Here is a 15,299-nt window from a genome sequence, read left to right on the forward strand (position 1 = left end):
GCCTCCTGAGATTGTTCTTGTATGTTCTGCAGTCACATGTTTAAAATTTGTACCTGTTTTCTTCATAGCCTTTTCTTCACAAGCTTTTTCTCATTATGCATGGATTTGCCAGTGCTAAATGGAAGAGAAGTATTCCACACTAAAGACAGAGATTACCAAATGGAGAAAGCCGACTGCCATTACTTGATGGTACTCTCAAAGAATGCAGAATACCCTTCAAATTTAGCATTTTTATTTTATGACAGGAGTTTTTCAGTAGCTTAAAATGCCCTTTTCATTGATTGTTTCTGGATCAAAAGCTGAAAAACTCTTGGCTGGAAGATGGAAAGTAACAAGTCAATTGTACCAATGTATTACAGCTAGAGGTTTTATCTTTTCCAGCTGAGCAAGATGTAAAAATGGAAAAAATAATGATTGGCAAAAAGAATCTGTGGTCTGAAGTCTTTTGATTGGTTTAAAAAAATGGCTGAATTTTTCTTTCTTGACAATGACCTCTTTAAAATGCCTATGAAAAACTGTTGTGTTTTAAAAGCAGGTTTTTTTCACACTACTGCTTCATATTCCCCAGAAAAGTAAAGTTTAGTATTGCTGTATTGTTTACATAATAACCATTTTTAGAAAATACTGTAGGAAGCAGGCAGAAAGCTTGATCTGTACATCTGAAAAATTCTGATTCTTTGTAAGCTTGTGCAGAACTCTTATATCTATGTTTGTTCCACCTAGATATTGTCTGAAAGACACTTTATTATCAGGACACTTCAGCAGGAAGGATTTTTTTCCTTCTTAACACACAACTGAAGGACTTTCTCATTGTGTTGGAAAGACCTTTATTTTACTTTCTTGTGCTGTAGGAGAACAGTATCTTGTTAAGTGTCTGTGGTAAAAATATCTAGCCATCATTTATGACATCTTACATTTTTCAGGGAGTGTTTTGATTGAATTTTATGCTACTGTAAGAAAATCTTAGAAGAATAAACAAGATCTTAGAAACCTTATTTTTATTTGAAATGTGACAGATTAATCTTCTTTTTGTTTTCTTATTTTTCTGCTTAACAGTTGGTGATCAGAGTCCATATGTCTGATGACAGCTCAAAAACAATGATGGTGGATGAGAGGCAAACAGTGAGACAAGTATTAGACAATCTGATGGATAAATCACATTGTGGGTACAGTTTAGATTGGTCATTAGTGGAAACCATCTCTGAATTGCAAATGGGTAAGTAATAATTATAAGTATTTCTAATTCTTATTCATAGATGCAGCAGTAGTCTGCATTCTCAGAATGATTTAAATGCTTGTCTTCATAATGTTCATCATCCTGTTCATTAATGTAGTAAATGCTAATTCATGTAATAAAGCTCATGATTGAACTTGTTTCAGAATGATCTGAAAATTCTACTTCAGGGTGTTTAAAAGGATGAGAAAGTTGGTCTAGTGGTTTCCGAAAGATATCTTCTTCTTTATTTTGCAATGAGGATTTTCAGCTATTTTCTACCATTTCAGTAAATTTTCCTCTTTTTCCTTATGCTCTTCTCTTCTGTCTATTTTCAGTATTCTGAAGCTCTAGCACTAGTGGTAACTTTTTCAATGGAGAGTCAAAGCTCAGAGCTTTGACTGAGAGCCAGAGTTCTCAGAGGTGTTGTTGACACGTCATTTATTGAGTGACAGGGATCATAGGAAGTAGATGTGTCAGTTCTTAGACTTCTTTACAATACCTGTACTAGCTATGGGTATTCTGCATTTCAGAAGCATTTTCTTTTCCTTCTGGTCATTGCCCACTACTTTTTGATACTTTATGAGTGAGATAATCATTGGGGATGTAGAAAGAAGTATTGTGCCAAAAAAGGTCCATTCCTCTGGGAATTGTGTAGACCAGAGAACACATAAATGTGATAACCTTCTTATTTGTGCTCATAAACTTTGAAATGTTATCATTTGAGTCTGCAGTGTTCCTGCAGGATGGTAGGCCTTCTCAAATAAAAAAAAAATTAAAACATTTCATATGTTGATGGAACTATAAACTTGAAGATGGGAGAAGTCCATGCTGAGTGACCGGATGTAAAAAAAATGCCACTTCCAGGCATGTCTGGAAGTGGACTAAGTTCTTTTAGTCTCTTAGCATAAACTTCTTCCCCACTGTTGTAGATCTTGAACTCTATTTTCTCTGCATATATGCTTTGTCTCTTAGAAATGACTACAGGTTAGTTACTATCACAAAATGCAGCAGATTCCAATGTATTTGCTCACATGTTATTGTTGCAGAACGGATCTTTGAAGATCATGAAAATTTAGTTGAAAATCTCTTGAACTGGACAAGAGACAGTCAGAACAAACTAATGTTCGTGGAACGTATAGAGAAATATGCACTTTTTAAGAATCCACAGGTAAGCCTGAGATTTGTGCTGAATGTGTGTGTGGCTGATGGCAGTTTCTTACTTTTTTGATAGCTTTCATTTCCATACTTTCATTTTGGTACTTGTGTATGTGCTAAAATGCCAGGCAACTTTACATCCCCAGTGTTGTTGGCACAAAGTCAATCCTTAAGAGGCAACCATGAGCTGAAGCAATCTGTTTGCTAATAGGTTTGTGGGTAGTTTTAATGCACATGAAGGCAGGCAGTTTCCAGAGATTTACACCCATACTTAGTGCTGCTCAATTATGTAAACATGCAAGAAAGGTGTTGACAGATATTGCTAATAGTAATGTCTCTCCACTGTGCATTCTTGCATTGCTGGCAAGAAGGGAAGACAAAATTTAAGAGAACAGCCACTCCATGGTCAAATGACAAGAGTAGAGACGAGAGCATGTGCTCTTTCTGTGCAAGTTGGGACCTGCCTATATTCACCTGTGTTTCCTGCTCCCTGGCTGGGAAAACAAAGGCTCCTCTTCCTCTCAAATGGCCTCAGAGACCTCTCTTCTCTCAAATGGTAGCTACAGACCTGGTATCTGCCAGCACTGCAGTATTGTAGGGGAGTGGAGGAAAAGAAACAGAAAAGCAGAAGGTGGCTCTTGGAAGAATTTGCATTGAAAATTCACTTGATCTCTTGTCTGTAATACCACTTGATCTCTATTTTAACTCTTACCTAATGTATTCCCTTTTGAGTTTATAAATTATTTTTATATCTGTATGGCATCTATATGCTAATTTATTGGATTTAAACTGGGTATCAGTTTTGCATGTTCGTCCTATAGGACATCAGTTTACTTGATTTTATTTCTTTTTAAGCAAGATCTGAAACCCAGTCTTATGCAAGTGCTTTGCACTGAAGCAGCAAAACTCTACGTTCTTTTTAAAAGTTTGTAGATTATAGGTTTACTCTCAGTACATATAGTAGGCACTGTCACAGGAGTGAGGTACCAGCATAAACCAAATATTTCTCCTTGTTTTAAAATATTGAACTGGAGAATTTTGTGAATATTTGGGTTTTTTCCAGTATTACCCTAGGGGTTAGGAAGATGTTTTTCATTGTCCCAGTCTTTTCCAAACTGAATAAGAGTAAAAATCTTATTTAATAAGATATGGTGCCTGTGCATAATTAAGTTCCTTTAAAGAAGTTGACGAGTATTTTATTTAGAATTTGTTATTATTCATTTAATGGCTTCTATGTGTGCTTCTTTGAATGCAGAAATAATGACAGTATGTAACAGATCTCCGGAGGTTTTTTATATTCTTATTTTTGTATTTACAAGTTCATAGTATTTTTATATCTGGGTGCATTGTAACAAACAGCTGTTTGATCCTTAGAAAAGCAGGATGATGTTGTTATGAGGCTGTTAGGTAGGAGTTTGGACTGATTGATATTTCTGGTAAAGGTGATTATAAGTTACTTCAATGTATTATTTAGCAGTCGGACAGTTTCAATTAGTCTACAAAGTTTTGTTCTTACTGCTACAGAAAAGTAAACAAGAAACGCCATTTGTCTCGATTTCAGAATGCCTAAAGAAATATTAACCTTTATTTTGTTACAGAACTATCTTCTGGGGAAGAAAGAGACCTCTGAGATGGCAGACAGAAATAAAGAGGTGCTACTAGAGGTAAGAATGTCAAACCAGAAATGACATAGTAGTCATTTTGGAGCATGAAGACAAACTGCTAAAGGTTGTGATGATTGAAATTGATGGACAGAGCAGAATGGAATTCTGGAACACTGTGAATGGAATGTGTTCTCTTTGAGATAAATGGCTGTTTTAATGTAACACTGCTTCAGATGTGATCAGTTAAAAAAGTTTCTGCACTTAGTTTAGTATCTGAAATGCCATACACAGTGATAATCAAATTGAGATTGCCTCTAGCTATGGCTAAAACCATTAATTTCAAGTTGAGATTTGCAGACCTGTGACCTGTTTTTTGTGACCTTTTTTTTTTGACCTGTGGTGCTAGAGAATTTTTACTAGCACTTTCCAAATTTTCATTTCTACAAAATTCTAGAGCATGGGTCTGGAGACTGGTTTAAATTAATATTTCAAATTTTGATATTAAGCGAAGCAGTAGTAAAAATTTTTTCAATTACATTTTAAAATTTAAAAAAAAACAAATTACTGAATTTTAAGAAATGCATTATTATCAAACACATTAACCAGTTTACAGAAATAAGGGCATAAAAGTGTGGAACAAATAAAGCACACAGTAAATATAGCCTTCATAAGCTGAAAACTAAATACTTCTGTGACTATGGCTGAAGTGCCACATGTTCCACTTGATTTCCAGAATAATGATTATGATTTACATAGTTACCCAAAGGTAAATATTTGGGGTATTTAATTTTGAGTTAAACTTAACACAGTTTAACTTGAAAGTAGCCTATGCATATTAATACTGTATTGTTAATATGGGTTTCAATAAGTGTATGTATGTATACTTATGTATGTATACATAGATATAAGTGTGTGTATGTATGTGTGGTTGAAAAAATTGTTTGAAGCCACAACATGCAGGGAATTGTAATTCTGCTTAACTCTTTCTGTCTTCTAAGATTATTCATAAGTCTCTGCTGCATATTAATCTGGAGTGTATTTAAAGCATTTGTTTTTCTCTCTGCTAGTTCTTTATAAATAGAACGTTAGCAGAAGTTGCAGTGTTGTGGGCAGTTAGTAGCAGTGAAGTGCTCCTGGAATGAATTGCAGCTGTGTCTGATGGATGCACAGTTAGGTTTGTGTGTGCTTATACATATGAGGCTATATAAGGTGACCTTGTGACCTTAAAGCCAGTAAAGCCATGGGGGATCTATTACTGAGAAACAGTGTTCAGAAAATCTTTACAGTAGCTGCTAATGATTTTTCTGTCATTGCTGCACTGAGCAAATGTTGAGACACCCTATCATGCTTGTCTGAATTGCCTTATTGCTTCTGTAGTTTATCTGTAGTTCATATCTCATGTGAAAAAAGATCTGTTCCTCCTACAAGTGCATTCCTTGGATAAAGAATTTCAGTCATTCAAAACAATCCACTGCATGCTCTCTATTCTGTCTGTTTCCCAAACTGCTCTGTTTATTGGCAGGAATGCTTCTGTGGAAGTTCTGTAACTGTGCCAGAGATTGAGGGAGTTTTGTGGCTGAAAGAGGATGGTAAGAAATCTTGGAAGAAACGTTACTTCCTTCTCCGGGCTTCTGGAATCTACTATGTCCCTAAAGGGAAGGCAAAGGTATGCTACTTAAAGCAATTGCTCTGAATTGTTCATTGCTGGTAAACAGTGCACACAAGAGTTGACTTCAAGTTTTGGCTTAGCTGTTCCTTTCCAAGTGCCATATCCCTTAATTAGAATGCTGGCTTTATCATGGAAATACTGTGTTAATTTTTGTGGCAGCACTTGATATGAAGGGTGTAACCCCAGTTTAAAAATACAAGAATACAGGGGACTGCTTCTTGGGTTGGTTGTTCAGAAATACTTGAGAAAAAGCTTTTGGTGGAGCTAAGAAGCTGGTCTTTGCTGAAGCAGAATTTGGATGGAGGACCAAATTGCTCTGCAGATGTCAATCATGAAGTATCAGACCAACTCCACAATGTCTGCATAATTTCATTATGTTTAGTTAGTTCATATAAATGGGATTTTTTTTTGGACCAATTGGTGCTACATTTTTTGAAACTGTTATAGGTAATTCCATTTCTACAGGATCACTTACTGCTGTTCTCTGTATCAGTAATGCAAAATAAGTAGAAAGACACTACAAATACATTACGGCTTCAAGGCTGAACTACTGTGAGTTCAAGTTATCCATGAATCCATCAGTCTTGACAGCATCAGATGATTCCCAGTGCAGGAAGTCCACCTCCCACACATCTGGGAATGAAGAGGAAATCTCTATCAGCATGACAGCTCCCTTTAGAGCTGAATGCATGTCAGATGTTCTTTTTGCTTCATTAAAACAATCTGTATGCAAGTAGCCTGTTGAAATTCTTTGCCCTATACTCAATGCCAAACATCTTTAGAATTCTACTTACAGTCACACTGGAATTTGGATACCTTGATTATTACCAAGGTGAAATCAGCTGAAAGCAGCTGATAACTTCCTGATCAACCAATCATACTTGCCTTCTCCTGATACCGGCTCTGAGTAAACAGTAGTAGTCCAGTGTAAAATGTTGTCAAAAGGCAAAATGGAGACAAAACACAAAAACCAGACTGAATTTGGTTTAAAATGAAGGTGTGATGAAAGAGTTTATGCATAGCTGTATCCCCTTCTTGTGTTGGTAGTTTTTGAATTGGATAGAAACTAATATTTGACCTTAACTAGACCTTACATTAGTATTGGATCTTAGCATTAGATTGATTGTGTCAATGTGTGTGGATTTTTGTAAAGATACTTTGTACATGACTGTTTTTGTATTTACTAGGTCTCACGGGATCTGGTGTGCTTTCTCCAGCTAGACCATGTCAGTGTTTACTATGGACAGGACTATCGGAACAAATACAAGGCACCCACAGACTATTGTTTAGTGCTAAAGGTAACACTGCAGCACTTGGCTATGCCTTGAATACACTTTACTTGTTCTGAACCATCAGCTGCTTTTAATCTCATTTTCCTCTAGTTCTTGTATACAATGTGAACAGTTGTTGCCTGTTCTCTGAGCTGGTCATGACTTCATAAACATTTTCATATTGCCCTGAATTGTTTTATTTCCAGACTTATGAGTGCCAGTCTATTTAATTGTTCACTACACTCTAAAACATACACTAAAGTCTTTTCCATTTGGCAACTCTATACCTTACGACTGTTTAGGTTCAAAGAGATAATACCCCTTGAAATGCTAATTGCAGGGAGTTATCTTCTCAGTGTAGGTCAGAGTAGTGGAGAAATTAATATTAAAGATTCAAGTCTACCCTTTATGGACCAACCTGAGGGAAAAGGGATGTTGTAAAGGAGGCATCTTCTGAATATAAATGACAGGTAGAAAGAACGAGTAGCAAAAACTGTTATAAAACCAGTGACCTGATCTTAAACGCATCTAATGACTTGAGTTCATAAAGTTATTTTAATTGAATCAACACATCTCCTAGTTTCTGTTGACTCCCACATAGTGTGCAGAATGGTGTCAGTTTCTGCAAGATAGCTGGGCACCAAGCTATTTTAAAAACAAGCTTTCACACTGTGCTCAGGCAAATAACATGTCTTCATGGATTTGAAATGGGGCCAGTAACAAGAGATGTTTTTAGTTGCACTTTTCCCCTCCCTGCTCTAGAGCTCATGTGGTGTTGTACATTAGACTGTTTACTGTGCCTGGAGTGTGTGCCTGCCTGTCCACTGCCTGAAAAAGCATTTCATTTTCCAGTGGACAGGGCAACATGTCTTTGAGCCCACTGAGTAGACAAGTAATATTAAATATGGGACATGATATTAGTTAAGAAAGTACACGGCTAAAACTGGAAGTATTTTCCATATTCTTATACGTCATTGAATGCAAACAAAAATGTCAGTATTGGTAGGTATATATAAATTCCTTGAAGTAAATTGATTTTTCTACTTACATGTCACTTTTGTCTATATCATTTGGACAGGTTATAGCAAATTTCATTTTCAGACTTTTTGACCACACAAAGTAGATTTTTTTTTTAATTATTGCCATTCTGAGAAACAGAATGGTAACATTACTGAAGACACAAAAATGTGTAGAAATTGTCCCTAAGTAAATTAATGGGGTAGATTTAGTTGGGTAGCTTACACCAAGTGAAGCTGCATTTTCTACATGGAACTGATGAATCACCAAATTATTATATTAATCAGGATTCAGTTTGGCCTTCATGGGTTCTTATAATGTTACATCAAAATTTTCAATTAGTACTAATGTATAGAAACCGCACAGTTTTAAAAACAGAAATAGAGTTTTGTGCCACAAAGGCTCACTAAGCTAGGAAGTATCTCCTTTGGGACAGGTAAATGGCAAGTACAGACTGAAGGCCCAATTCTCTATTGATGTCCAGACTGGATTTGTCTTTATCTTCACTCCTTTGTTTATATCAAAACTTAGTGTGCTCACATCAGGTGCTGTGCTATTGTTAAGTGTAACATTTGTGTGCTAATTTATAAAGTTAACTCCTTGGTCCTAAATGTCAGATTTCTGAGAAATTCTTTTATTTCTATATAACCAAAGTTTTGAACAAGTCCAGAAAGAAGCTGGTTTGTTAGCAAAGTAATTGTATTTGCTGCTATAGACTCTTCTTTGTTATACAACTTGTATGTGTAGGAGGCTGGTAGTGAAAAATGAAAACAGCTATCTACTATCATAAGAAAATATGTTGTATGTATTCTCTTTCTGGACATAAACAGCTTTTGTTCATTTTAAAATAATTGTGTTGGAAGGCAACAGAATAGAATATTCTGAAAAAGCTTAGAAGTTCTTTGATATATGTTTCAGACAGTCTTCAGTAAAACTTAAATACCTACAGTCCTCTAGCAAAACTCTGTTGTGTCACTGAGCTGTACGCTAACAGAGGAAATGATAAGAACTGGGCTGTTCAGTTACCCCAACAGCTGAGAAACCTGTAATTTCTAGAGCATGGACAGGAAACAACTGAATAGCACATCCAGAATGGTTCCAGTGTCTGATTTTTGAAAAACATGTGTTTGTTTCTTGACTGCTGAATTGATAAATACAGTGCTTTTACATTTTTTATACATGTATGTGGGAGCAGCAAGTATTTTTTTAGATGATAGCCCTGTATGAGTAAGGTGGGAACCTTGAAGGCTTCTACAAGCTGAAGATAGAATTGTGCTTAACAGCATGTCACTTGGGGAATGTCTCACTTAAGCCTGCAAAGGCAGAGAAGACCAGTGTGTTTGTTTTCCTCTAGTTTGGGGGGTTTTTATATGAGAGAAAGGTGAAATATCGGTTGTCTCTGTCAAAAGACTCTTGGTGGGTAGAAAGTACTACAGCCCTAGAATAGTGAAAGACTAGCCCTTTCTTAGTGGTTGAAATCAGTTGAAATCAGTATGTGCTGGACTCACTTCCAAATGTGTGTGTCAAGCAATCCCCATTGAAATTCACCTCCTGAAATATTCTGGAACATTTTTAAGTGGGGTTAAATACACACTACTGTTGAAGAGCTTCCAGCATTGGGTTTATCTGTATAGACATCAACAAATAAATGCTTTCCTTGCATTCCTAGCTATGAAAACATTGATGAGAATGCACAATTTTTTGCAGCATCCTCAGATCCAGAAGAAGTCCCAGTATATCAAATATCTCTGCTGTGATGATGTAAGAACTCTACACCAATGGATCAATGGCATCCGCATTGCTAAGGTAACCCCCAGGCATTCTTGCACTGCTGTCATGAGTAGTTGTCATCATCTGCTTAAGACCATTTACATTTACTTAGCAAAATACAGGGTACATCTAACTTCCTCTGTTTAGCAATTCTGAACATGAACTGTAAAATCTTCTTACATTTTTCTTTCCTCAGCAAAATTATTATAGGCTTTGTTATAATAGTTCAGTAATTGGGCCTTTTCTTGTTTCTGCTGCCTCCCTGTCACATGAAACAGTTCTGTATGGCATCCATCATAGACAGATTTTAGCCAGCTCCTTTCAGATTTTAAAAAAGAAGGCTTATAGGAAAAGAGAATTTAGAACATAGAGTTGATTTTCAAGATCCTCAGCTTGTCTTAGTTTATTCATAGGGCCATTTTTTGCTTGACACTGTCTCTTCTAGCACAAATAAATTGTTTTTCTTTCTTTCAGCAATTCACTAATGCTATTAATATTACCTGAACTCCATAACATAGAGCCTGTGTTGCTTTGGGGGTACTGGCAGGAGGAAAGGCATAATAGAGAAGCCAGAGGTGGAGCTCAACAGTCTGAAAAGAGTGTACAGCCTATATAGAGTTGTTAAACTTGTTTGTGATTTTGCTTAGTACGGGAAGCAGCTATACATGAACTATCAGGAAGCATTGAAGAGAACAGAGTCAGCATATGACTGGACCTCCTTGTCTAGCTCCAGTATCAAGTCAGGCTCCAGCTCATCTAGTTTGCCAGGTAACAATGTGATCTATCTCATAATACAAAGATTCAATTGCCTTTGTTATCATCTGCTGTCTGGATGCCTCAAGAGAGACTGTTGCAGGAAATGGACTGTTTCTCCAAAGTCTTTTATGCTATGTTTAGTCTAAACCACAGACTTTATCTATAACATTCTGTATGTGTATATCTATATACATATGCATACAGGTAAAAACCCATTTTGCTGTATTACTTACAGTGATGTCTGTGTTTGAAATATGCAGCAGTTTCTTGTTCGCCTCCAAAAACCAATGTTTTTCTTTTACTGAGAGGAGGAAACATCATTTCAAATTCCTGATGCCTCTATGTTCACCTTTTTGAAAAATGAAATTTATATTGTAATGATGCATAGAACATATATTCGTAGTTCTTAAACTGCTTTGTGGACTGAAATGTTTGAAATTGGAAAATGAGAACTAGCCCCCCCTGCTCAAAGGCAAAGATCTAAACAATCTCTTTAGAGAACTTTGAAAATACGGTTTCTGTTCCCATGTCAAATTGTGCATGCCTGCATTAATGTGCTCCCATTTATCTCTCAGCAGAACTGGGGCTGGTTTCTTGTTGCATGTAACAGTTTAAAAATTGATTAATAGTTTATACAGTGTAATTTCTTTGTTCAGAGCTGGCTGATGCTTTGGTGGATTATTCAGAACCTTCAGGGGCTATGTTCTTCATTGAAAGTGTGCTATTGTGTGAAGGTATATTGTCTGCCACAGATACGGGTTGGGAAGTAATGCTACTGAATTGGACAGGTTCAGAAAGTAGCCTGTAAGAATGAGCTAAGCAAATGCAGCCTAACTGGGAAGGTACCTTGTTGTTTCAACTGTGTGGCATAGCAGTAAATTCTTGGTCACTTACAATTTCTCCATCCAAGCTGGATGTTATTCTGATTAAGCGTAAATTTTTGTAGGGAGCTGAGCCACAGCTCACTAGCCAAGCTTGTTCTGCCAAAGTGTGATTCCAGCCTGTGCCAGGACACTTGGGATTACACAGAAAGCAGGTGCCAGGCTGAATAAATTGGTCTGGCTGTGCCAGCTGCTGTCTTGTCACCCTGTGGACCCAGAGCATCATTTGTTGGCCACTTGCAGGATGCACACCAGCCCTTCTCTTGTGTTGAGGAATGGGTCATTGGAAGCAGTGTCCTGCCTTGGCTGGTGCAGTTTGTCTGTCCATGGCCTGTGCCCAGGGTACATTTTTAAGTTTGTGCTGGGAGGGAGTGCTGGAGAGAGCAGGCTGCATGCACTGCATGAAATGGGGCTTTTCCCAAAGTGCAGGGATGTGGCATGGTTCAGAACCCACACAGCTGCAGTGATTTTACTTTGAAATGTATCTGACACACTCTCATCCTTGTGCAGCTTCAGGTTTGGTTGATACCAGGCATCTGTTGTAATGGTTTGGATGTGAGCTAGAGCTTATGCAGTCATTACTGGGAGCTGTGGCCTCTAGGGACATGTTTAACAAAGTTGCATTGTATTGACATTACTCTTACATTCAAAAACATATGCTAACTGTTCCTTAATTTTTTTTTTGTCTGAACAGAATCTCAATCAAATCATTCTAATCAGTCTGACAGTGGAGTTTCTGACACCCAGACAGCTGGCCATGTCCGTTCCCAAAGCATTGTCAGCTCCATGTTCTCTGAGGCCTGGAAACGAGGCACTCAACTGGAGGAATCCAGCAAGGTAACAAGAAGACTTTAGTTTGAGAACCAACACCCAACAAAATGTATGAGACAGTGTTGTACCTCTTCCACCTCTGTCTTGAGTGGCATTTCTTCTGTGTTTTACGTGGTTAATTTACACTGCTATATAATTGTTTTTTAGGATTCACTTTTTCAGGTAATTAAGCCCTGCAACTTTCTGTTCTTTCTTTTATTTGTGTGCATAGAAGCGTTTTGTTCTTTGAAGGCATTATACAGCCCCTCTCACAGAGTCCTATTTACTAATGTTGAATGAAGACAAAATAAAAAGATAAGCTGTTAACAAGTTGAATGAAATTCTTTTACTAAGATCTTTCTCCAGTTACGTAGCCACATCTTTCCTTTGTAAAGATGTGAATAACTGGGGCCTGAAAGCAGGTATATATGTTTTGAAATACTTCAGTAGTTTTTACTCAGAAGTGTTCTGTTAGGTGCGAATGGAACCAGTAACCTCAGATATGGTCAAAACAAAAGAACTGACATTGTCAGCAGTTGTGGATTAAGGCAGATATCTTGTTGGTATCTCCAGTTGCTGGTAGAGAGTTACAGAAGACTTTAACCCACTGAGGCTGGGGCTCAGGTCTGTTGTGGTTAGTTTTCTGTGTGTTGGTTAGTTTTCTGTTCTTTCTATGGTCAACTGTTGTAGTTCCTGGGGAAGATTTCCATGTACAGGAGAAATTCTGCTGAAGCTGTTTGTTGTCAAGTGTGAAGGAATCTCCAGGTTCCTGAACAGCCTTGGTGTCATTAACTGTAGCAGCTACGTGTAGAAGTGCACTATGAGAAGCTGTCATTACTTCTGTCAGTTCTGAATCTTCCCCAGACCCCAGGTTCAAGCTACAGAGGAAGCTTTTTAAAACCAAAACCACAGGCCAATATACCTGGCACTGGTGCTTCAGATAAATGACTAAAAATAAGATAACACAATGAGAAAGCATATGAGAAAGCATATGACACTGTGAGAGCTGACATGGCTGCTTCCTTTGGGATTCATAACTTTTATTCAATGCCTGCTGGCTTGGGAGTTGTCTGATTCTAATAGTAATGTAGTACTCAGTCCAGGAATGTAGCTTGCTAAGTTGTGGTCCAGGTTTTCTTACTGCATGATTGCAACACATGGTGCATGTCCATTAGCAGATGGCTTCTGTGTGGGTATAGGATGCATCATTTCTGCAGTAATGAGCTGCACGAGATGGGGCATTTGCTAGCAGGTATCCAACAGAGGTGAAAGAGTACTACTGTGAGAATGATAATATTACTGTTTCCTCAAGTTTTGGGTTCAGTGTAAATTCTGCTGCTACATATACTCACTGTGAGATTTTAAGCAAAAGTTTGAAGTTCACTACCTTGGGGTTACTGTTGTTCTTTATCAAGTCTCTAGTGCTGCTGGCAATTGCTTATTTAAACCCCAAGAATTTTTATGCTACATGATTAAAGCCATGGTAAAAATAAAATATTCAGAATGCTTCCTGCATTGAGGAATGCTATCCATGTATCAATATTTCATCAATTTGAATTCCTTTCTGCAAATCCAAGAAAAGGTATATTTCTTCACCTTATGCATAACACAGGTAAATGGGTTGCCCTAAAACTTCCAAAGAATCCAAGTGAAATGAACTGTGTAAGCTTACAGAAGCTGTATTTAAACAATTGAGTGAATTTCAGTGAAACTACAGTGTAAATCTGGCCCTGGGAACTTGAATAACCAGGAAATCAGATTGGCAGTGGAAAATGTTAAACTGTGTGGCAAGAAAGGTAACAGCAGTGTTCAAGAATTGTAATTTACATGGGAAGGTGTTCCCAGTGATACTGAGATGTGCTTTTAGTCAGATTAGTCTCCAGCTACCTCAGAGGCAGCTTTGCTACAGTGCTTTGGTGTCAAAGCTGGCTTAAGAAGTCCATGTGGGCAGGTTGCTGCCAAGTGGCAGAACTTTCCTGCATGTCCCTTCCCTTTGTGCAACAGCTCTCTCCCACCTTGTCAGCCTTGGCTCCTTTCCCTGGGCAGGCAGGGCAGAGCACAGAGCGTGCTGTGTCTCAGCAGGCAGATGGCATTGGTGCTCTTTGCAGCCAGGGTGTTGTACTGGTGCCTCAGCAAATTAATAACGGGTGAGTTCTGCCCACTTCGCCCTCATTTACCCGAAACTTCCCAATAATTTCTTGAAGTCGAAAACATACTGAGATTGCTAGAGATCTGTCATATTTGACCTAAATTCGGTAACCAGTCCAAAAGCACGGGAAAAGAGATGGCAAACAGTTCTATTGCAAAAGTTTGTTTTCTCAGGAAAAAAAATAGCTAAAAAAAGTACAGATTATATAAAAAAAGATACTGTTGTTTTATAGCATTTTTTTAGAGTTCCAGATAGTCATGAAGATGCATGTCACAAATAGGAATTGCCAGTGTGCAATAAGTAATTTGTCAAGATATACAGAAGGATATCACATAATTATAAGGACAAAAAAAGGACAAATGAATCTCTCTCAAGGTTCTTCTGTAAAGAAAGTATCACGGACTATGCTTCTGGATGTTGAAATTTATTTGATTCTGTGGAGATGGGAGGGGCTCCTCCTCCTGAGATGCCCAATAGTCTTTTCTCTGTCCTGAGTGTTTAATTTGTTCACTGTGAAGATGACTGTCTTCAATGGGTATAAAGAAAACACCACCCTCTTTCAAATATATCTAAGATTAAGAAAAACTTTTCCCAAAATACAGATAATCCATCTGCTTCATATTTTGAAAGATTCCTCTTTGCCCAAAGAATACTTTATTCATTTGTTCCCAGTTGGACAGTGAAGAGCTCATTGACTCTCATTTGCTTGTTAGATTTTGAACACCTTATTTCAAATGTTATGCTACAAGTACCCAAATGCATGCTTTAAGGGACAAATTCAAGATTCCCCAAGGTCTTGCCATTCAGGGACAGCTATTCTGTTATGGCTTCATCTCCCTCCCTCTCTCTCTGTTTTATGCTGCCTTTATTTTTCCTGTTGCCTTTTGCTGTCTCAGGTGTCAAAAGTGAAGCTCAGCACAACTAAGGGCAGCACACCCAGGGTGCCTTATACAGGGCACAATTAAGGTCAGGTGGTGCTAATTGAAAATTCATTAACCTGG

General features: G+C 37.6%; 1 protein-coding gene across 3 annotated transcripts in view; it reads left to right on the top strand.

Annotated features, from left to right (window-relative positions):
- The window catches only part of RAPH1 (Ras association (RalGDS/AF-6) and pleckstrin homology domains 1), a 184,430-nt gene that overhangs the window by 159,729 nt on the left and 9,402 nt on the right, over nucleotides 1-15,299 (top strand). For all 3 annotated transcript variants that reach the window (XM_077181324.1, XM_077181323.1, XM_077181322.1), the window contains 8 exons: nucleotides 1,057-1,216; nucleotides 2,263-2,384; nucleotides 3,970-4,035; nucleotides 5,498-5,641; nucleotides 6,832-6,942; nucleotides 9,640-9,738; nucleotides 10,350-10,470; nucleotides 12,034-12,176. In XM_077181324.1, coding sequence (XP_077037439.1) covers nucleotides 1,057-1,216; nucleotides 2,263-2,384; nucleotides 3,970-4,035; nucleotides 5,498-5,641; nucleotides 6,832-6,942; nucleotides 9,640-9,738; nucleotides 10,350-10,470; nucleotides 12,034-12,176 — 966 coding nt within the window. The remainder of the gene's footprint in view (nucleotides 1-1,056; nucleotides 1,217-2,262; nucleotides 2,385-3,969; nucleotides 4,036-5,497; nucleotides 5,642-6,831; nucleotides 6,943-9,639; nucleotides 9,739-10,349; nucleotides 10,471-12,033; nucleotides 12,177-15,299) is intronic.

The sequence above is a fragment of the Agelaius phoeniceus genome, chromosome 7, assembly GCF_051311805.1.
Source record: "Agelaius phoeniceus isolate bAgePho1 chromosome 7, bAgePho1.hap1, whole genome shotgun sequence".
Classification (NCBI taxonomy): Eukaryota; Metazoa; Chordata; class Aves; order Passeriformes; family Icteridae; genus Agelaius; species Agelaius phoeniceus.